Source organism: Eleutherodactylus coqui, chromosome 9 (genome assembly GCF_035609145.1).
Source record: "Eleutherodactylus coqui strain aEleCoq1 chromosome 9, aEleCoq1.hap1, whole genome shotgun sequence".
NCBI classification, from domain to species: Eukaryota; Metazoa; Chordata; class Amphibia; order Anura; family Eleutherodactylidae; genus Eleutherodactylus; species Eleutherodactylus coqui.
Genome location: NC_089845.1, coordinates 99,189,338 through 99,213,816, shown reverse-complemented (window position 1 = coordinate 99,213,816; position 24,479 = coordinate 99,189,338). Strand labels below are relative to the sequence as shown.

Below are 24,479 nucleotides of genomic sequence, written 5' to 3'. Positions count from 1 at the left end.
TCAGCTCCCCTCATGGATCAAATCTATGAGGGGAGCTGAAAGTACTCACCTCGGTCCTCTGCGATGTCTCACGACGTTCTGGTCCTTCCCGGACCTGATATCGGCTTCTGCGCATGCGTGCCATACGTTGGGCGCATGCCTAGAAGGGCTCGTACTCCCCAGGAAATTTTAAATCCTTCTGCACCTGGCTACCACATGTAGCTGAGAGCAGAGATATATCCCCGGGAACCAGTGTATGCGGTTCCCGATCCCATGGTCGATGTTATCCAATTGATAACAATGATCATTTAAAGCAAAAAAAAAAAAAGTGTAAACAGAAAGGGAAAAAAAAAAGTTTTAAGTTTCATCTTCCCTCACGGATCATATTTAAAATCTCCCTGCTCCTGGCTACTAAACATAGCCGAGAGCCTGGAGACCTCGCAGGGGGTTGCGGTACGCGGTTCTTGGTCACGTGATTGTCGTTATCCAATGGATAACGGCGATCGCGTAAAAGTTAAGACAGTTGTAGTGTAATGCCTCTTTCGGTCTGGCCCCGTTGTGCATACGGACATAAGATTAGGGCCACAATGGGTATATTTCTGAAGACAGGACAAACAGGGGTATCCATTTTGGGGTAAAGTCTTCATTCATATGTGTGCTGTACAAAAAAAAAAACTGTCTTCAAAGTGACACAATTGCCAAAAAAAATGAAAATCGTATTTCTTTTCCTTCTGCTTTGCTTAGATGCATTCAAAAACTGTGGGGTCAAAATACACAGTACACCCCTAGATGAATTATTTAAGGGGTCTTATTTTCAAAATGGGGTCATTTGTTGGGTTTCTTCATCCTTTTGGCCGCTCAAGGGCTCTACAAGTGTGCAATGGGGCCTAAATTATCTTCAAGCAAAATGTCTGTTCTGAAAGCCACTGGCTGCTCCTTTCGGTTTGGGCCCCGTTGTGCATACAGACATAACATTATGGCCACAATGGGTATGTTTCTGATCACAGAACAAACAGGGGGATCATTTTGATGTGCACTATAGAAATAAATCCTGTCTTTCAAATGACATATTTGCAAAAATATAACATTTTGGTTTTTCTCCTCTAAATTGCATTAATTCCTGAAAAGAAACTATGGGGTCAAAATACTCATGACACCCCTCAGTGAATACATTCAAATGTGCATTTATTAAAATGGGGTCAATTATGGGGGTATCTATCATTCTGACACCTATGAGCCTTTACAATCTTGGCTTGGTGTAGGAAAACAAAATGTTCCTCAAAATGTTAATAATTGCTCGAGCGAGCATTGCCCTTAGCAAATACCTGCCCGCTTGAGAGAAAAGGTTTGGCTGCCGGCGGCGGTCGGAGAGGAATGGAGGGGAGATCTTTCTCTCCCTCTCCCCCCCCCCCCCCCCCGCTCCCCCTGCTCACTGCCGCAACTCACCTGTCACCCGCGCCAATTTTGGCTCTTTTAATAAATATACACAAATTCTATCGGTCTATTTTTACCACCAAATCACTTGGATATGCAAAACCTTTACGGAGTTATTCTATGTTAAAGTGACTCATGTTAGATTTACCAAATTTGGCCTGGTCATTAAGGTGCAAACAGGCTTTGTCACTAAGGGGTTAAGGAAAAGCGCCTGGCAGGGGTCACATCATGCCATTTTCCATTTCAGGCTGTGGTTGTAATCAAACATTTCAAAAAGTCTTTAATGGTACAGCGCAGAATATACAGGCGCTTGGAAAGTACATCTACAGCTTGTAATATGAATGGTATCAGGTCGGTCTGTCTATCTCATATCTATCTCCTATATATGTATTTATTATCGATCTATCTCGTACCTATCTATCTGTCATAAAAATCCATAGATGTATAGACTCTCCACCAGGTTCGATAGTGATACAATATGAAACTATCAATAGACTCTATTGCTACGACTTGGCTGGCAGGGGATGCTACAACACTGATTTCCATCACAAAGTATCATTTCACTGTGTGTTGTGTTCTCCATTGCTTTTACAACTAGGCATTTGCTCATTTCAAAGTCTCAAGGGTGTTTAGCGGCTGCAAACCGCATCCAACATGCAACAATTGAGATCTTTGGTTACGATGCATTGAGTGGGATCACATTATGCTTTATGAGGGGAGTCCATGTCTCATCATCTCCTTTGCATTTCCTGCATGGCTGGGCTTTACGACGTGTAGTGGATTTTAGCAGTAAAGTCATTTGCTGTTTGCTTCTAGTGTCACCATAAAGGCCTTTTAAATGGTTTCTACGGGATTAGAAAAACATGTCTGCTGTCATACGTCAAAAGTGTCTCACCTGTCCGTGGGCTGTGTCTGGTATTACAAGTTAGGTCTGTTAGAATAAATTGAGCTGAGCTGCAATACCACACACAAACTGTGACATTGCATTTGGAAGACATCAGCCATGATTTTCATATTCTTTATAAACCCTAACTGTTGCATCAACAATCGTGAAGTATGGGCAGATCCACCCAAAATCCACAAAGTGAATGCATCTAATGTCCACCTCAACATTTCCAGCTTGTATAGACCTGGAGCTGATATGTTGTGCTATCATTGGTAATTCTTCAGCATTAGAGGTGGTGAGTAGTAATGAAGGAACTTTTGAGAATTTCAGTTAGACCAGTTGGACGAAGTTTGGGAAAAAGTTTGGTTCAGTCCAAATAAATTTGAACAGTAGTGGAGATGGAACATCACAAATACTGCTAATACCAATGTGTAACGCTGCCTAAAGGCCATAAAAGCCCCGCATAGCTCTCTTAGATCACCTAGGAGTGTGTATAAGTACTTTTGAGCTGTTTTTAAAGCAAAATTAATGAAGAAAAAGAATATTAAAAAAACGGGACAAAAATGTCACTTTTCCTTTTTCCTTCTTTAGGCCTTCTTCAGTTTCCTTCTTCGCCTTCTTTTTCCTTGATTTTCTTTTTTCTTCTTTTAGCGGGTTTGGCTGAGATAAACCGCCTGAGGTTTGGGTTCTTGCTGAACCAAATTTTTAGCAAAGTTCGACCTAAAACAAGGTTTAACTGTTTCAGTTTGCTCGGCACTAGTGGTGAATGATCACTTTAAAGGAGCTGTCCCCAAAAAATAAGTTATTAATAGAGATGAGCGAGCGTACTCGGTAAGGACAGATACTCGAGCGAGTATCGTCCTTACCGAGTACCTCCCTGCTTGCCCGCAAAGATTTGGGTGCTGGCAGTGGGCAGGGAGCGGCGGGTGAGAGCATGGGGAAGCGGGAGGGAGATCTCTCTCTCCCCCCTGCTCCCTCCTGCTCACTCCCGCAACACAGCGCTCACCCACGCCGGCACCCAAATCTTTGCGGGCGAGCAGGCAGGTACTCAGTAAGGACGATACTCGCTCGAGTATCTGTCCTTACCGAGTACGCTCGCTCATCTCTAGTTATTAACAGTCCACAGGACAGGGGACAACTATTTGATCGGTGGGGATCTGACAGCTGGTCAGCTATGATCATGAGAGCAGGTGTCCTGAGTGTTCCACAAATGAATAGAGCAGTGGTTTACTGCACACTACTGCTCCATTTATTTCAATGAGATTGTCAGAGATACTGTAACCGAGCGCTCAAACTTAACAATCCCTGGCAGTCCCATTAAAATGAATGAAGCGGCAGTGCACATGATCAGGAAAATTCACTACTCCCGTTCTCATAATCGGTAAAGGTCTCAGCAGTCATCCCCCACCCGTCTGGTAGTTTTCCCCTGTCCTGTGGAACAACTGCCTCTTGTAGTTTTTAATAGTACAGTTTATTTTTACTTGAAGAGCTAATAGCCTGTAGTTTAGAAGTAATCATTTTCTGCTTCTGACAGGTTCAATGGATGCAGAAGAGAGAAATCGACAAATGAAAATGAAGATGAACAAGTACAAGCAGGTGGCGGGGTCAGACTCCAGGCTAGAGAAAGATTATCATTCCAAGGTAATGAGGAGGCCTCTCTTTTCTCACACTATATTGTGAATCCATGACTAGCCGTGATTACTGCGCTCTTATGACTAAAGGTCTATTTACATGCAAAGATGATCACTCAAAATTCATCAGAAACTGACAGTTTTAAGAGCCAATTTTGCATTAGGTACTAATGGGCTAATCAGCCCGCAGTAGCTAACTAGATACATTTGCATGTATTTAGAGAACAGCGGGTGGTCTGTTCTCTAAATACATCACTTTTGTTCTGCTGTCAGCAGTAGACTGCATACAATTCTATCAGCTCTGCCCGCGGAGAACACAGCATGCCGCCCCTTTTATCCGGGACGACGGCTTTTATGCTGAGCTGAACTCAGCGATGAACGAACAGTGCACAGTAAGTGTACGATGTGTATACATTTACACGCAATGGCTATCGCTCAAAAGCCGTCATTTGGATAAATTTCGGGTGATAATCGTTGTGTGTAAATCAGCCTTAACACACTACCCCAGTACTGACTGCCCTACAGACCTCATTTTCAGTATTGACTATTCTACATTTGTTGAAGGAGTTGTCCGGAATTTCTCCTATTGATGACTTCAAGATAGGTCATCATTAGTTGATCGGCAGGAGTCCACCACTTGGGATCCTCCCCAATCACCTGTTTACTAGGCCGCTGATCAGCACTGGAAGCAGGTAGGACTGTCAACATTACAGCAGCCTGGTTTGATACTGCATGCACAGCTCATAATGAGTACAATGGGAGCTGTGCCTGCCGTACCAAATGGGGCAGCTAAAATATAACCTATCTGCTTCCAGGGCTGCACACACTGACAGTGGCCAAGCCAACAGCTTAGGATAAGATATCAATGGTAAATCTCCTGGACAACCTTTTTATGGTTCAAAAAGTATTTTATTCACTGCCACATTAATATCGAAGCATACAGAATGGAAATACAATTATAATAAAGAAGTAGCAATACAATACCCGTTCTGTTTTGCTATTCAGCTAACCACATTTTAGGCAGCAGTTATAATATAGCTCCCCAGTACAACTTCCTCCGAAGGAACCAACCGCCTGGGGAAAGTAAAGAGAAAAGGAAAAACGACAGAAACAATAGACAGAGACAGGAAAGAAAACAAAGGAAGGAGAAAACATAGGGTGGGGTGGGGTAAGGGAAGGGGATAGGGATAATCTGTCCACATTGACCATGGTTCCAGCTTGTTCTCTCAGTCCTATCATTGTCTAGTACATTTGGCAAGAGGTATCTCAGGCCAATCAGGGAATGAGGGCACCATTATCCAACCAGGTGTTCAGTTCTGGGGAGGAGCGGAACTGAAGCCACACCGCCCATACTGAGTAAAATTTGGTGAAACGCATCTCGTCCTTGGCACACAGCTCCTTCATGTATTTTAGATTGTCTAGAGACTCTAACCACATTAATCTCGTGGGGGGAGTCATGGACTTCCATTTCCTAGGAATGATTTGTCTCATGGCTAGCAAGAAAAAGCGCAACAAGGAGCCTTTTATGTGGGACATCGAGCCCGGGATCATAGATAACAAGGCGATTTCAGGGGTAAGGTTGATTACCTGTTTGCAGACCACTGTGTACAGCGCTCCTACCTTCTGCCAGAGTGGCTGAATTAGCGCACAGGACCACCACAAGTGTACTAGAGTCCCTCTCTCTCTAAGGCACCTCCAGCACAGATCCGGATACTGGGGGTACACTCTGGCCAACCGTTCGGGCGTCCTATACCATCGTGTCAGGATTTTATAGTTAAGTTCCTGCATCCTGCTGGATATATTCATCTTATGTGTCATGACATAAGCCTTTTTCCATAACTCACCCGAGAGGCCCAAACCCAAGTCCCTCTCCCAGGCCAACTCCAGTGTCCTGCTTCCCTCCGACGTCTCAGTCTCTAAGAGGGTTCTATATAAAAGGGAGATTTTCAGCGGAACGTCAGGTCTTGATAAACAGGTCTTCTCAAAAGTAGTTATCGGTCTCCCCAAGTGTTGTAAATTGCCAAGTGACCTCACATAGTGACACAACTGCAAGTATTGATACCATGCTCCAGTCGGGGGGTCCCTTCCATCTAAAATCTCTTGCAAGGTTTTCAACCTATGGCCTATCATAACATCCCAAACTCGGGGGACCTGACTCGCTATCCTAGCTGTCAATGGGGTACCACGAAAAAAGGTTGGTGCATCTGGGTTGCCTACCAGCGGAGTAAGAGGGCCTGGAGTGGATATCAGCCCTGACTTAATGGCAGGACCCACCCAAGCCCTCAGTATATTCTCTAAAAAAGGAGAGAACCCCAATTTCCTATATCCTTCACTACCCGGCAACCAGATGCAACCCTGGACAACCTTTTTAATGCTCTGTGTTTAAGGCTTCCACCGCTTAGGCTGGGTTCACACGTGGCGTATTCCCGTTGGAAATCTCGCGGTTTGGCCGCAGCAAAAACCGCGAGATTTCTGCCGGGAGAACCGTCGCGGTTTAAGCCGCGGCGGCTTTGAAGCGGCCCGGCCTCTTGCTTTTCCATTGTGGCCGGCTCTCCCATAGAGGAGACCGCGGCCGTGACATAAACAACCAAAAAAACGAAAGTAAATAGACATGCTGCTTCTTTTGAACCGGACATACCGCAGCGGATTAGCCGTCCCGTGTGGACGAGGTTTCTGAGAAACCTCGTCCACATGGCTGGCTAATCCCGAGATTAGCGGCCGTGGGCGGTTTTGCCGCGGGCGAATCTGCTGCGGCAGAACCGCGGCAAATCCGCCCTGTGTGAACCTAGGCTTAGGGTTGCAACTTTCTGTTGTCAGTTATACTGCAGGAAGAGCAGCTCTGGAGCACAAAGAGTTGCACTAACCAGCAAAGTCCAGTAATATGAAGACTATACTTTTAGTGCAGATGCACTTAAAAATAAATGTATTATTTGTACACTATTTACTACATGGTAAAATACAATTAATTGATCATTAGGTCACTCAGCAGGGAGAATTTGTATACTTGTATTGAGGTATCTCCTCCCTCTTCCCACTTCATGTACTGCCAATCTTATGTCTTCTGTGGTTAAGTAGTCCAGGTGAAGACACACCTACTCTATTGTAACGCACACATGGCAGCCCACATGCATCATGGGAACTAGCAAAAATCACAGGAAAAGGGAGAAATTTGCAAAATCACAGAACAATATGGCCATATTTTTCAAAATAGTAATAGGACACAGATAAGGAGGCAGGATACACAACCTTCCAGTAGAGGCAGGAAGCTCAAATGCTACATGGAGGGGCTTAAAACATAGTGCTAATGAGCAACCGCTCACATGACCAACCCAATAAAGGGGAGCGGCTAAGCAGTGCTACACCTGTATATAGATAAAATTTATACAATGGTTCCAGGCCAAACGTGCACCACCCAATGCATATCCAAAGCCTACAGATTGAGATGAGACAGGCTAAGGTATGACAGAGAGCAATCCATGCTGGCACTGACAGCCTGGGCTCCCCCAGCACAAAAAGTCAGACCAAACGTTGCAAAAGATATTGATAAAAACAAACATGCAATCAGCCAGAGCACAAATATGGAGAGGCGTTGCAAAGGTGCAAAACACTGACATAAAAGCCACTCACACATATCCAGCTGCCCAGCACAGAAGATGCACATAGATACATGATGCAGAAGACGTCAGAGCAATTGATAGTCGTGGCACCTCATACAGGCTTACACCCTATTAATTACTTCATTGTTACATCAGCGGGCTGCCCTGTATCTCAGAAGTGTGCCACATTGGCGTCGACACCCCAAGTTCTCCCAGCATGTAATACCACTATGCACCTGTTTTAAGCCCCTCCATGTAGCATTTGAGCTTTTTGCCTCTACTGGGAGGTTGTGTATCCGGCCTCCTTGTCTGTGCCCTATTATTATCTTGGTAAATATGGCCATATGGGAACTAGCAAAACAAGCATAGGTTAGTATGTATTATAGAAGAATATTGTCCACATTGATCCAGGACATTTAACCAACTAGATGCCACAGTCAAAAGCCACTGTGGCATATAGGCCATTACACACATGAGGGGCTTTCACCACCATCCTTCCCAAGGTGTAAACATGGGGTACTGGTAGGTTATCATGGCTAGGGAAGGCCCCCAGGTCTGCAAAGTTAGTACTGCAAGAGCAGGGTGTAATAGGATAGTGCTCACAGTACTATAATCCAGAGGCATGGTGTAATCCGATGGCATTGACAGCACAATACACTGCAGTATAGAAAAATTGCAATGTATTGTATAAGTGAATAAAACAAGAGTAAAGAAGACAAAGTTTAATTACATTTTTACAAATATTAAAACTTCCCTTTTTCCTTTTATCACATAAAAAAATTAAGTATAAAAGCTAAATATTATAGGCCTCTTCCCCCATCACCACCCTTTACCAATTTCCCCTTTATTTTATTTGCTCCAGACTATTCAATACAATTTTGATGTCCAGTGTCTGGCTGAGTTTCTCCTAGCTGTCATACTTCCTAAATCATCTTAATTGTTTTTGGATGATGATCTGCAGCAGATTCACTCACTATAAAGCCACTATAAATACCATGGGTGTGTACACTGTATACCTGCGTACTCCTTCCGATGGCTGGGTGGAGTCCAACCGGACAGGATGCAGATCCATTTTATTGGCCATTTACATGGGACAATTATCGCTCAAAATTCATTGAAACAAATTAAATTGAGCGATTATCGTCCCATGTTAATGCAAAAAATTTGATTACTATTCGTTCACTTCTCGTTATTGCTGACGTTCAGTCAGCATAAGAGACATCGCTATATCGTGGGATTCTCGCTCAGTGTAAATGCTCCCCGCTCAGCACTGTATTCTCGGCCTCTCTGAACACTATGCACGAGCGCTAACGACCTAACTATATATATTTTCATCATGTTTATCGTTCTGACCTGGAGATAAAGCTCTCATGTCATTTAGACACCAAGATAAGCACCAAAACCCCAAAAAGCCACAATAGCATTTTTTTCTCATTTCTCAGCACTTACATTTTTTTTTAATTTTAACATAATATTTGGTACATTAAATGATGTTATTAAAAAAATTAGAACCCATACCCCCCCCCCCCCCCCAAAAAAAAACACAGTTATGTCGATAAAAAAACTAATAAAGTTATGGCTTTTGGAAGGCAGGATGAAAATCGATAATGTTATTGACAAAAATGACTGCAGTGAGAAGGCGTTAAATCAAGACTATTTGCAAAATTTCCACTTTTTATTCTTTTTTGGCTTAATGCAAAATTACAGTAAATTGACTGCAAAATGGACATCCCCTTTTAAATGCAGTGTACTCTGCCTACTACCTCTGTCCATAAAGGCTTGAATCCACATCGTCTTCTTGTGTTTGTACTATCGGTCCAGAAGGCTCATCAGCATCTCTTCTTGATGCAAGTTTAGATAATCTACATTTCAGTACTACTTAGCACTTCAATTAGTATTTTCTGCAGGCTTCAAGACTTTACATATTCTTTCATATCTTTGATGGAAGGCACAAGCTGCAATCTGTTACCAGGCTGGCTGGGTTACTGTTTTGCAGGATGCCAGCTGCACTTCTCCAGCATGAACATATATTCCTCTTTCTTCGACAGTTTCAGCAGTATTTGCAGATTATCGTTTAGATGTGAGCGACATACTAAAAAGAATGAAGAAAAGCAATGAACAAAAAGAATGAGCAATATTACTAAGTAGTGAAAATATAAAGAAAGGTCTAAAAACCTTTCTTGTGCAAGAGAAACATGGAATGAACAGGATATAAATGTAATTTGGCAGAATGAACATGTATTCCAAAAAAGTAAATGCCCAGTTATTTTCCTGTGCAAGATATACGTGGAATGAACTGTATGTGTGTGTGGTTTATAGTGCATTTGTAGTTTACAATGGAATGAACAGATATTCTATATAAGCAGAAGCTTAATAATTTTCCTGAGCACAAAAGATGGGGAATAACCAGGCTATAAGTGTAGTGTATAGTGGAATGAATAGCTATTCCAGAAAAGTAAATGCCCAAAGATATTCCTGTGCAAGAAAGACGTGGAATGAGCAAGGTATATGTGTAGTTTATAGTTGAATGAACAGATATTCCACAGAAACTGATGCCTAATCATTTTCCTGTGCAAGATAGGCGTGGAATAAAGGGGATATACATGTAGTGTATAGTGAAACGAACACATATCCCAAGTAGGCAGATGCCAAGTCGTTTTCCTATGCTAGATAGATGTGGAACAAACAGAATATATGTTGTGTACAGTGGAATGAACATGTATCGCACAAAAGTAGATGCTTATAATTTTCCTGTGCATGATATATGTGGAATGAACAGGATATATGTGAGGATTATAGTTGGATGAACAGATATCCCCAAAAAGCATATGCCGGGTAGTTTCCCTATATAGACGTGGAACACCGCTATATAGATGTGGAACAAACAGGACATGTATTGTTTACATGGAATAAGGAGGATATTCCATATAATCAGATGCCTAATAATTTTCCTGTGCAAAATAGACATGGAATGAACAGGGTGTTTGTGTAGTTTATAGTGGAATGAACAGATAGTCCAGATAAGTAGATGCCTAGTAATTTGCCAGTATGTAATAGATGTAGAATGAACATGATTTAGTTGTAGTTTATAGTGGAATGAACAGATATTCAACTAAAGTGGATGTCCAGTTATTTTCCTGTGCAATTTAGAAGTTGAGTGAACAGAATATTGTGTAATTCATAGTGGAATAAACAGATATGCAAAATGCCAGATAGCAGATACCAAGTCAATTTCCTATGTTAGATAGACCTGGAACAAACATAATTTATATTGTTTACAGTGAAATGAGCATATATTGGACATAAATAGATGCCTAATAGAGATGAGCGAGCCGCCAAATGCTCGAGTCCGCATTATTCGAGTCGAGCTGTTCGTAAAATTCGAGAGCTCTACTCGAGTAACGAACCCCATTGACTACATTTTTGTATGTGGGACGCCGGGTGCTGATCTCTCTCTCCCTCTACCTCTCTCTCTCTTTCTTTCTTTCCCTCTCACTCTCTTTCTTTCTCTCCCTCTCACTCTCTTTCTTTCTCTCCCTCTCTCTTTCTTTCTCTCTCTCCCGTTCTCTTTCCCTCTCTCTCTCCCTCCCTCCATAAATATCATGCATGTTTTGTCCTATGTAGATGCACTGTGCAAGGCTTGTCTTGTCATATCCAGTGTGTGTGTTGCATAGCTGCAGCACTTGAGAGGTTAACAGTAATAAAATTATTGCCTGCATGTGGATGTATCAGTTTGTATCATGTGGTGTGTCAGAAGGTACAAATGTGAGTGCTTGGGAGTGGGAAGAGGTCTTCAGGAGTTCGGAGAGAGCCACATGGAAGCACCTTCAGCTTCCATGTAGGTGAAGATGGAGAAAGAGGAGCGATATCCCGTAGCGTTTGGAGTGTGGATGTGATTAGAATGAGTCCCAAGATCCTAGAGAGAGAGAGCAATTCCAATAATTCTGTATACAGGAACCCACTGTACAGGTACCAATTCACACTACAGGCTTTTCCTGTGTGGCCGTCCAAAGTCAGGATCACCACACAGAGGTACGCTACTGAGTTACACCCATGCGCCTGCCGTGTGGGATGTTTGTGTTTATTGTTTTAAGCTTTCCTTTAAATAATTGCCTGCCAGAGAGTCTGTGCAGTGACCCCTACCCCCCTTTCTCCTCTGGAGTGCTCCCAATCCAGGAGCAGTGCCGTACAGATAACGTGGACTGTAGGACCGGTTTTCATCCTGTGTATCCTCCCTACCTCTGAGCTCTAGCCTACTGTCACTTAAAGAGAATTGTACCTGCATTGCCTTGAATACCTGTTTGTAAAAATTTAGTCTTTAAGTAAAGTTATACCGAGCCCTAACCATTCCTGGGGACCCGAGGTACTACACACAAGTCTCTGTTATTTCTCCACTGCGTAGCATACCGGTGTGTGGGAACGGTGGCGTCACGACTGATAACTACTACTACCCCCCTCAACCCGTTTATAGGCATTCCCTACCCTAAGGTTGTCAAAGCTGGCCTACAATCCTGCTCTGGCCTTGACTATGTGTCATCCCTCTGGGACCAGAGCATGGTAAGTGCCACTGTGACAAGCCAACACTTAACCCTCCCAGCTCTGCACGTTAGTCAAGTGTCCAGGGTCATCCCTCTGGGGTGTTGCATGGTGAAATAGCCACCTGGACCACCTACATATAGATATATATATATTTATAATATATCCTGTGTATTTAATATCTATCCTGCAAAGAAAAGTTATTAGGCATCAAACTATGTGAAAAAGTTGTTCATTCCACTATAAACAGTATACATATCCTGTTCATTCCATGTCTATCTTGCAAAGGAATTTTTTTTGATACCTTTCTTTATATTTTCACTAATTGCTAATTCTTTCTGTTCATTCATTCCCCTCATTCTTTTTAGTATGATCTGATCAGTTTTACCTCATTTAACCTTCCTTTATGCATCTAAATATAACATTATAAAACGTGTGCATTGTGTGTGGACACATGCTATATACTGTGATTTATGATCTATGCGCAGTAAGAAAGCCTTTAAAGGGGTTGTCTGCTGTGATCAATCTGTATTTGTTAGAAAGGTCCTCAGACGATAAACTGTTGAAAGCCGTAGTGTACAACTGCAATCCATGGTGGAGCTCATTAGTACGTGTTCAAGTCTGCTGCAGCACCACCACAGGACAGCTGAAGTATTACACAGTTATCAGTGAAATCAGTAGTATGTCTGTATAAAGCATAGGCATGTCAAGTCCTCCAGAGCTCAGAACACTTTTTGTAACCAGTCTCCATTGTGGCTAATAGATGGGATCCTGAACAGGGGACCCACTTTATTAAATGGGTTGTCCAGGTGTGAGCACTACAGCCTCCTTTAGGAATCAGTAGGGGGGATGGGGGTAAAACATAAATGGATACCAGTTAGAGGGGTTATCTGGGAAGATACATTTTATCAAAACCCTGCTGAGCCTGCAGTAATAAGATACCCGAATACATACTCACCCTTTCCACTCCCTTGCACCCGGTCCCTGCTGGTCTTCACTTCCGGAAGGCAAGTGATGACAACCTGTCACTAGGTCATATTAGTGCTGCAGCTATTCACTGGCTGATGGGAAATGATGACTGGCTGCAGCGGTCACATGGCCCTTTTATCGGGGACATCATCGCCAACTCCCTGTACCTGAAAGTGAAGACCAGCAGGGACCAGGCGCCCGCGAAACAGCGGCTACAGGGGGGCAAGAAAGTGTGAGTACGTATTCTGTGATTTTACTACCACAGGCTCAGTCAAGATTTAAAAAAATTTATTTCCCCAGATAACCCCTTTAATCCTGGCAGACCTCATTGTCTTCAATGGGTTCATCAGGTATAGTGCTCCATGCGCACAGAACCCGCAATAAACCCTATTAATGCAAGTGTGAATAGACTCTAAGCTGTAGAAGACTTGTCTCTGAATGACTGTCATTAGTGACATTGTAAATGCAGCGCAATACTGTATAAAAACGCTGAGAAAGAAAATGTAAATTAATAAGAGGTATTCAAACGTTCCTGTCCATTTACTTAGCAATTAGGAGAAGATATGCTAATAGGTGCAGGTTGTTCTTCCACACACATTTACATCTGTAAAATGTATAATTTCCTAGTTCCTAATTAATCCACCTTCCGTGCTGGAAAATCACCCTTCAGACTGCAGGAAGAACATTTTACATAACTAGATGCTGAGAACTGAGACTCTGGCGTGATATGGAGAAGGGATGTTATACATCGTGGTAGATGTCTATACAATGTTTTAAAATGCTTTTCTCTTGGGAAACAAAATTTTTCTCTCTCCTTTGTCGAAATCATGGGTGTCAAAATAGCCCCTCTCCACTGTTGCCATGCCCCCTCCCTAAAATGTACATATATATATATATACAGTGTATATATATATATATATATATATATATATATATATATATATATATATATATATATATATATATGCGCACATGATCACTGTGGGTACTGAGACCGGTGACTGGCTGCAGTGGCCACATGCTTCAACAGGACTTGGAAGTAAGTGAAGACCAGAGTGACAGGTGAGCACAGCTTTTTTTTTTAACCTCCCCAATACTTTTCAGCTGTATCCACATCTTGAAGAAGTGAATAAAATTGAAATTGTAGCCACTGCCACAGGACCTGGTGCTACTGGGGACTTAGTGCAGATGCATTGTTTGCTCTATTGTTAAAGCGGCCCTGCATGGCCCCCATAGCAAAAACTGGAATGGGACCTAACGTTGTTATGCCCAACTAGGAGTCCTCAAAGTTTCAGTTGTATTTGAGATTCCTACAGTTTTAATGTCTTCTGTTTCTCTTTCTGTCATCTTTCTGTTACTTGTATATTTTGCATCCTCTCTAGAGCCTTCCAATGCCTTACATACAATACCCTTCTACTAGGTATTTCCCCATCCATCAAACTCAGGCTTTCACCGTTATTGCTTCTAGATGTCTGCTATCCTCCATCAACAATTTATTGACTGCCCCTCTGCTTCTTTAACAGCCAACATGGCAGCCTCTCAGCTCATGGACCCCATAGTAGTCCAGTAGTTTCCCTGTACATCATCTGTTTTAACATATATCATACCATCATTTACAGGCTATCCATGCAGTTTGGTGACTTGGCAAATTCTCACCTAGTTCTCTAAGACTTTGGCTGAACTACAAGTACTGCAAGGATGTAATGCCAGCAGAAAGCAAGCTAGCTTCATATTTCATCCCATATTCGAGGCTTTGGATAATGCCTGTTGTATAGACTGAATAGGAGAGCCAACAGCAAAATTAACACAGATGACCCCTTTTGGTGCTGGTTATTGCATCCATAACCACCATTCCCCATACAAGGACAAAAGCATCTGAGGTTTATTTGTAGGGTTTGCATTTCAAATTGTTCCATAACACAATCTAGGTCTTCCATTCCCACAGTTCATCAAGCATCAGGTATCTATGTGATGTATGTGTTGATGAGTGGTACGTGTTTTATGTGTTTCAGTATCGGTCAGGACGGGATCAACAGAGAGGATCAGACAATGTGTCCAACAAGTCATCAGATAGTGATGTAAGCGACGTGTCCGCTGTGTCCAGGACGAGCAGTGCCTCACGTTTTAGCAGTACCAGCTACATGTCTGTGCAGTCAGAACGGCCGCGAGGGAACAGCAAAATAAGGTGAGCAGTGTTTTAATATACTCTAACTGTACCATCATTCCCTGGCCAATGTATAAACGAGCACCACTTAGTAGCCAAATAGGGAGACGGAATTAAATGGGGTGTTCCAAGTTATAAAGTTATTCCCTATCCACAAGATAGGGGATAACTGTATCATTGGTGGGGTTCCAGTTGTTGGGACCCCCACTGATGCTGAGAAAAGGAATCCCAAGGGTCCCCACACAAATGGAGTGAAGGTTGTACATGCGCTTTGCCCTTCCATGCATTTCATTGGGAGCGCTGGAGTTTGCTGAGCATTTGTACTGACAATCTCTGGCGCTCCCATTGATATTAATGAAGTGGAGGCGCACATGCACGACTTGCTGCATTCACATAGGGACCTTCGGGACCCTCTTTCAGGGAATAGGTGGGGGTCCCAATGGTCAGACTCCCCAGCAGTGCTAAAATTATACTCTTTCCTGTGGATAGGGGGTCACTTTATAACTTGACACAGCCTTTTTAAGCCTAGTACAGAACCTAAGAAGGCGGAGCGTGACACAGGGATTTGAGAAAGATTCTGCAGCTGTCTGGGCATTCTGGGAGTTGTAGTTTTGCGAGATAAACACAGGTTAGAGACCAGTGGTTTAAAGAGTTAGAATTCCAGGACACCCAGCTTCAGAGCTCTTCTATTATCATTCATAACAATCTACAGTACCTAGAGTTGAAACTTGATATCCCACACTATCTATGAGAACTTCAATGTGAGTTTCATAGACTTGCATAGAGAAACTGACTTCTGGTCAACACAGCAGATATTGTGAGATTGGAGTTGTCACTGCAGCAGTCACAAGATGTACAGGAGGCCAGGACTGGATGGGATTCCTCTTCAATGAAACACTGCATAAGACAATTCCTGGTCCTACATGTTACTTAATGACATTTGCAAAAGGAAGAAAATAATAAAAATAAAGCAAACCGCTTCTTTAAAGGGGTTGTCATCCTTCTAGCTGTTTTGCTTCAGGAAGCAGACAGCTCTGGACATTGTGCAGTGGCCCGGGTGGGTACTGCAGGCAGAGTTCCATTCACGTCAATGGGGCTCAGCCCACGGTACCAACTCGGGCCACTGCGCAATTTACAGACCCGTTTTCTTCCTGCAGCAAAACAGCTAGAAGTGGGACAACCTCTTCCAGAAAATGGAGCTGAGCTACAGTACAATAAAAATAAGAATTAAAGGAGCAACCATGCATATTAAAGGAGCAACCATGCATATTAAAGAAATGACGATTCACTACAACCATATCTATATAAGGGCCTAATCTGCACAATAGTGTCGCTCTGCTCCAACTCAGTTCAAAATGGCATTATGACTTCAGGTTTTACAGAAGCCATGATGGATATGACTTATTTGTTTTGCAATGGATGCTAAAATATCCCTATGGTCCACTGACACTTTTCTGATAATGCATATGCATGCTTTCAACATATGACATGTCCTGGGTAAATACCATCATGCTGTGATAGAAGTAAGCGCCGAGTACTTATAACGTTCTATTGACAGTTTTCAGAAGACGGCTTATACTTCCCTGCTGATTCTTTATATTTGCAGTCATTCTATATATGATTTTGCATGTCTTTCTCTAAGGCTCTGTTCACATCTATATTATGCCTTTTACATCAGAGGTTCCGATTAGTGTTGAGGCAAAGGGAACAGTCAAACCCTGTTTAGGTCGAACTTTGCTAAATGTTCATTTTAGCAAGAGCCCAAACCTCAGGCAGTTTGTCTTGGCAGAACCCACTAAAAGGAGAATGAAAAATAATATTTTTTCTTCTTCTCTTTCATTCTTTTTCTTTCTTCCTTTTTCCTTTCTTTTTCTTTTCTTCTTTTATTTTCCTTCTCCTGCCTTTTCTGTGTTCTTCTTTTTTCTTTCTTTTTCTGTCTTATTCTTTTTCCTTCTTCTTCCTTTTCACTCTTCTTCTTATTCCTTCTTTTTTCCCCCCTTTACTTCTTTTTTTTCTTTTCTTTGTTCATTAATTTGCTTTAAAAACAGCTGAACAGTGCTTAGATACACTCCTAGGTGATCTTAGAGTGCTGTACGGGGCTTTTTTGGCTCTTAACAGTGTTCTACGCCAGTTTTAGGGGGATTGGTGACGTTTTGGTTCAGTTTGAACTAATTCAGACCAAACCAAATTTTATGCCGAAATTCGACAAGCCAAACATTCCCTTATTACTAGTCCCAATATTTTTGATGGAAAGAATAGCTCTACAGACTGCACTATTATTCCACCAAACACCAAAGGAAACCTGGCAAACCCTGATATAACTCTTTGGGCCTGTCCAGAATAATGAAGATCTAAGTGAATGTGGATTCTGCATTAGCAGTCATGGCTCCATTAAAGGAGATGTCCCGCGCCGAAACGGGTTTTTTTTTTTTTAAACCCCCCCCCCCGTTCGGCGCGAGACAACCCCGATGCAGGGGTTAAAAAAACCACCCGCACAGCGCTTACCTGAATCCCGGCGGTCCGGCGTCTTCATACTCACCTGCTGAAGATGGCCGCCGGGATCCTCTGCCTTCGTGGACCGCAGCTCTTCTGTGCGGTCCACTGCCGATTCCAGCCTCCTGATTGGCTGGAATCGGCACGTGACGGGGCGGAGCTACACGGAGCCGCTCTCTGGCACGAGCGGCTCCATAGAAGACTACAGAAGACCCGGACTGCGCAAGCGCGGCTAATTTGGCCATCGGAGGCCGAAAATTAGTCGGCACCATGGAGACGAGGACGCTAGCAACGGAGCAGGTAAGTATAAAACTTTTTATAACTTCTGTATGGCTCATAATTAATGCACAATGTATATTACAAAGTGCATTATTATGGCCATACAGAAGTGTATAACCCCACTTGCTGCCTCGGGACAACCCCTTTAAGGACATAAGATGTGATGCTGTTGTGACCAGAGCCTCACGTTTAGTCTCCTGCATGTTGTGCATGTTGTTTTCTTGACTCTAATCCTCATCTTTTTCTTTTCTACTTGCATGCTTCTGTTCCTGTCTGTTGGGCTCATTAGAAGAATGAGAGAAATAGGGGAAAGAAGTGATAGGAGAGAGGGAGGGCACAGAGGGGAGAACCACAATCTGGGCTTCCCCGAGGAAGAGGAAGAGGAGGAGGAGGAGGAGGAGGAGGAGGAAGTAAGGCAGGAAGGAGAGAGTGAGAAAGTAGCAGAGCAGGCTCATAGAGAGAATGAGAACTCAACCAAGAGAGGAAGTAAGGGCTCAATAGAGGAAGAGATCCTGCATGCCGAGAAAGATGGAGAAACACATGATGATTCTGAAGAAAGTCACAAAGAGGCCCTGCCAAGGAGGTTGTCAGAGAATGACATCAGGTAAAGTGTTTATCCTCACAGCATAACCCTACTGGATAGTTTATAGTGTTTTCCCATCTTTCCTATAGTATCTGTTCATAGCTTTGCATTTCGTTAAAGGAACACTGAACATAGAAAAATATATCCCAGCTAGTTCTCCCTTAAAGGGGTTGTACCAAAATCATTTTTTATCACTTTCCCATAAGATAGATGATAAAAGTCTAATTAGTAAGGGTCTAATTGCTGGGACTCCCACTGATCCTGAGAACAAGGATCCTGTGACCTCCTCACTGCAGGCCTACTGCACCTACCCACAGATGTGTAGAGTTTTAATGGAGCGATGGTTGCACATGTGCGGTGCCAATCCATTCATTTCAATGGAGCTGAAGGAAATAGCCGAGTGCAAGCACTAAGCTAACTTTGACAATCCCACTGAAAATGAATGGAGTAGCAACATGCATTCGCAACCTCTACTCCATTCAATATCGTCCTCTCTGTGGAGGGTGCAGAATAGGAATAGGTGATACAAGTCGATTTTGGTACAACCCATTATAAAGTATAGTAAAATACGTCAATATGCGCGTAAAAAAGCATTGTTCATTTCGCAAAAGCCCAGCGCTCAGGCACGCGAAAATACGCATATGTCTGTGTGAAGTCAGCGTAAAACACAAAGATTGTTAAGCTCTGTCCCTCAACAGATCTGAACAGGATTACCCCTGTGTTCTCAGCAGGATTTCTACAAGACGGTTAGTTTCAGGAACATGTAGAGAATTCTGTAGACTGGGAAGCAGTGGAGGCACAATTATATGCTTATTTCCTTGTAGCAATCATTTCTAGGTGTATTGTTTCTTTAAGGAGCACTTCCAGTCAGATCGGATGTCTGCGTGTTCATTCACATGAACGAAGTACAATGTCTATACTCGGCCATGCCCGCAAAGCAAAGTCATTGATTGCAATGGTTTTGTTTCCACGTCTGTATTTCTTGAGCGATATTTCTATGCGCAAGAAAAAATAGGCCTTTCCCTATCTTTTTCACGTGCAGTTTTTATACATGCGAGAAAAGATAGGTCCAGCCCTATCTTTCTGTTTAGTTTTTTTTTCGCACACAAAGACTTTTGACTGGTACATGCACTAATACACTCCATAGCAGCGAGTGTATTTAGCATGCGCCCCTCTGAAGAAGCCCTAACATGGAATAGATTTTTGGGTTTTGCTACTCCTCTAAGGGCTCCTTTACTCGGCGTCTTTACATGCATATTTGCATCCACAATATTTGGAGAATAGAACACATTCTTTACAATGGGTTCATTCTTATTACCTGTTTCTGCACATGCATGTGAAAAAAACACAGCATGCTCTACTTTTGTGCACATTTTGCACCAAAGTACCCATAGAGATCTATTGTGGATACGCAAATATGCAATGAGATGCAAAATATGTTGCACAAATTTTGTGAGAAAAAGAGCACAGCTGGGTCTTAGTATAATAAATATCCATTTAATTTGGGGTGCAGTAAAGTCCCGTGCGCAAGAAACTGCCCTGCAAGTGCAAAAAGTTCAGTAAAACATGCAGATATGCATATAAAAAAGCCTTGCTTGTTCCACAAAAACACAGCGCATATGTTCATGTGAAGAAACCCTTAGGGCTCCTGCACACTGGATATCACGATATCGCTGCGGGGTTTTTTTTACGCGAATGTCAATAGGACTTTCTAATGTTAAAAACGCATCACACTAAAATCGTAAAGCACAAACTTGCGATTTTTGTGCAATGCGTTTTTAACATTAGAAAGTGTTATTGACATTTGCGTTACAAATCACAGCGATATCACAATCGCCAGTGTGCAGGAACCCTTAGGGAACAGCAGAACGGAAAACAAAAACGAGGATGTTAACGAGTCCTTAATTAAAAACTCGTAGCTCGTGTATCGCATCTCATTGTTCCCCTAATGTTTATTTTGTGCATATAAAAGTTTTCTCTAAGGTTGGCTTTTCATAGGTCTTACTTAATACATATTTACAGCACTAGTTAAAAATTTCCCTTCCCCGTCACAACTGATACAGAACTATTAATTATGTTGTCAGGAAATAGTTTTCCATTGAGTGAGGCTAATTCCCCTGACAAATACTGACCCATTTTGTGACAAAGATGGAACAATTAAGTAAAGCGCCCTCATTTTACAAGGCATGTAAATAAGACGTCGCTTCTCTCTGTCCCACTTTCATCTGCTGGATCTTCGTACAGGAAACTGGTCACCATCCAGCAAACAAACGCATTGCAGTTTACTGGCGCTACCTAATCATTCAGGTACATTATGTATCCAGCGATCACTGCTCTACAAATTAGTTCCAAAGACAGTATGTAAATCACTTAATTGGAATTGCCACCCACTTCTTTGGCACAACTTGTGCGGATTTACATGAGAACATCTGAGACCTGATATAGTATATTGAAGTATGTACTGCTAGAACCAAGCGGTAGAGTAGCTGAGACTCCTTATTGTGGTATGGAAACAATTATGTGTATAGTTTAGACTGGAGACCATCATTGGTTATGGTAATAATGATACAGTTACAGCTGACCTGCTGTCAGATGACAACTGACTCCCACACCCAATAACAAGAGGACGGTCAGATTAGGAAACATACGAGGTATCAACTGAAGGTGATGACCAGATGAAGTGCTCTGATGGAATAGAGAGTATATATACAAGACAGGAGAAGGAGGGAACTGTCCTTATTCTGTCCATGACTGATCCTGCCTAAGCAGGGCTACCCCACATTCAGAACCTCATGGGAGTCCTTAGATGACCTTAGACAGAGGACTAGGTAGATGAGATGGAACAAGTTCAGAAACAAGGGACCACTACGGAAAAAGAGGATGCAGAAATACCAGACGAATAACCAGAGGACAAACAGAATAACAAAAATAAACATGAAGATGACAAACGCAGAAGAACTGTAACTGAAAAGTCCAAGAGCACACGCTAGAGTTGGCCACAGCAAGTCAAGGCAACTAAGCTTCCTAAGCTAAAACTGACCAGGATACTAGGAGTATTAACAGCATCTGCAGAATCCCAGAGTAGGTTTGAAAACCTAACCAAAACACCTGATAGGCTAGTTGGGATTACAGCCAGCCTACAAACAACTTCTCAGCCAAAGAGATACTTCTCCCACAGTGTCAAAGACCGAATGACCTCGTACCTGATGCTACCAGGTGCATCACGTGGTCCAGCACCAGACGCTGTTACTAGACAACACATGAAGCACTCTGACAGATACACACCTAAGTAATCACACCTAAGTTATCTAGAATTTACAGAACCTCAGGAACCAGCTGCCTTTTTGAGGTTTCACAGAAATGTATCCTCCTGGTCACGTCATCTCCATATCTCCTGATGGTTCTTTTATGCAGTTACCTTCTATGTCCTGCAAAACTCTTAATCTGTCCATAAACACCTCGGTTCTGCCATTTGATCGGATCATTGGCCTCAGCGGTCATGTACTTTATAAGGCATGTGACCGCTGGAACCACAAGTGAGTGGAGGCCACCTCAATACTTTTCAACTGTATTCTCATCCTGAGGATGTGGATCTATTTAAAATTGGTGCTGCTGCCAGGAGACCCCGTGCTACCAGGTAAACCTGGTGCAGATGCACCATTTGCCCAATGGTTAAAGCAGCCTAGGATGGAGCAGTGGTCACGCATGCACACTGCCTCTCTATTCCAAGTCTATGGGAATTACAGAAATAGTTGAGTAGCTCGCTCATGTTTTTGTAGCACAGTTATCCTTACAGACGTCATATACTCACTAGTTTCTATGTTACAGCATGGTTCTACTGGCCATCTAGCTGCAAGGTCTCACTGCACGGCGCAGGGCCAACCATAATAGACTCTTGCAGTATCACATAGGTAAATTAATATCAGGGAGGTATATTAGGTCTCGATAAAGTCGTGTGCGCTGTAGTCATAATAATTTAAAAACCACGGTCCCCTTCATCGATGTGAAGTGACAGATGCACACTGGTGCAGCTCCCCGAAGCCTCGTTACCATGGAAACAGCTTGCTTGCATCATAAGTGTCCTGAAACTGCTGCTATTGTTCACTATTTCTAGCAATATAGGATAAACCAGAAGAAAAGTTGCAGAAGATGAGATTAACCCCTTTGACATCAGGGCACCGATGATATACTCAACGAGCAAAATGTTGGAAGGTCAAGTCATAATCCAATGGGCAGATTGTTCAACAATCCTGAAAATTATGTTGTGCCCTACCTCTATTCCTACATGGGGTGCAAGGATCAAAAATATCAACACAAATAATGTGGGTCCTCTAGTCACTAAATAGTACATACAGCATATCCTATAGTATACAGTATGTTACAATATCTATAAATATCTATTTCTTCACACTATGAGATCTGTCAAATGGACAACCGCATTTCCAGTTCAAAAGGTTTTTATTGTGACAGCATAATAACAGTAAACATTCTTAGGTGCTTTTCCAATTTTAGGGTATATAAGACATAAATACACTTTATGATGCACCAGATGTCCAGCTCCACCGCCTCTCCTCTATGGAGCCTATTGTTGACTTCTTACTGTCTACCAGGACAACCCCATTTCCAACTGGGGGTCTTACTGCTAGGAGTATCCAACAGTCAACTGTTATTGGCAGGGGAGTCCACTGGATTTCATTGTTTTCAATGGTCCTCAAGGCCTACATTCTATGCAACTCTCAGCTTTAGCTACTACAGAGGATACTTGTCGAGCAATTCAGGGTCAGCGACAAGACTACTTTGACTTTTGGCCAAATCCAGAAGAGACACCCGAGGTAACCTGGTCTTTAGCCTTTGACCACACCAGTCGAGACCTGGGCATCGCTTTGGGGTCCCCAGGACGTTATTCTGGAAGTAAAACCACGTATGGGTTAGGTGACGCTACTGCAGACCAAGACACCAAGTACCTGAGAGTGAGAACAGAGGTGTAGTCAGAGAGTTCTGGGTCGAAGCAGGTGGTGTAACTTCAACATGAGCGTCAATCTAGAGTTATCCAGAGTTCAGGACACACAGTGTAGGTTCAGTATAGTACAGTCAGGCCAGGAGTCTGTCAGCAGACAGGAGAATGGTCAATACAATAAGCAGAGGTCAGGAATGGAGAATGTAGAGCAGTTAGATATAGCCAGAATTAGAAACTGGGAAGTCAGCACAAAAGAGAAGCACTTGCAGCTAAAATAGGAAGTTGCATATTGACCCTTTAGGAGTGCGAATGTGTGCACGCTGTTTGGGCAGCAAAGAGAGGCAAGCAGCAGACCAGAGCCGGACGCCTGCTGTGGACACAGGGAGAATGTGCGCCCCAGCTGACAATGGGGAGAGGTGAGATAAAATGGTGGCTGCGGATCATTAACAAACCTATTAGTTTACCATATCCTAACAGAACCTATATTAAAGAGGAAAATTGTCCCAATGATTTATTGTCATTAACTGCATCTTTGGTATTCTGACTAGATTACTGTGGAGTTTTTAAAAGGGTTGTCTATGATTTACCATTGAGTGTCTATTCCAAGGATTGGCCATTCATGTGGTATTAATAGGGGGTTGACCGCAGTACTCTGGGTGGCCAAATATGTCATTTGTATTGGGGGAGTCTGCTGTAAACTGTATGACCCCCAGTAATACCATATCAGTTATTTGAACACATTAGGAGTTTTTATACTACTATCATTGTTCGTTAATATCCGGTGGTACTAAAAGAAGTTTTAAAAATGGCAGCTTTTTTCTGAAAACAGTGCCACTCTTGTCCTGGTGTTGCAGCTCAGTTGAATTGAAGTCAATGAGGCTGAGAAGCAATACTATACAGAACCTATGGACAGGCGAGGTGTGGTTTTTGGAAGAAAGCAGCCATGTTTTTTAAATCATGGACAACCCCTTT

The 24,479-nt window shown here is 42.7% G+C and overlaps 1 protein-coding gene across 4 annotated transcripts in view; it reads left to right on the top strand.

Annotated features, from left to right (window-relative positions):
* The window catches only part of RIMS2 (regulating synaptic membrane exocytosis 2), a 690,919-nt gene that overhangs the window by 593,680 nt on the left and 72,760 nt on the right, over positions 1–24,479 (top strand). For all 4 annotated transcript variants that reach the window (XM_066578097.1, XM_066578099.1, XM_066578100.1 and 1 more), the window contains 2 exons: positions 3,834–3,940; positions 15,044–15,216. In XM_066578097.1, the coding sequence (XP_066434194.1) occupies positions 3,834–3,940; positions 15,044–15,216 (280 nt within the window). The remainder of the gene's footprint in view (positions 1–3,833; positions 3,941–15,043; positions 15,217–24,479) is intronic.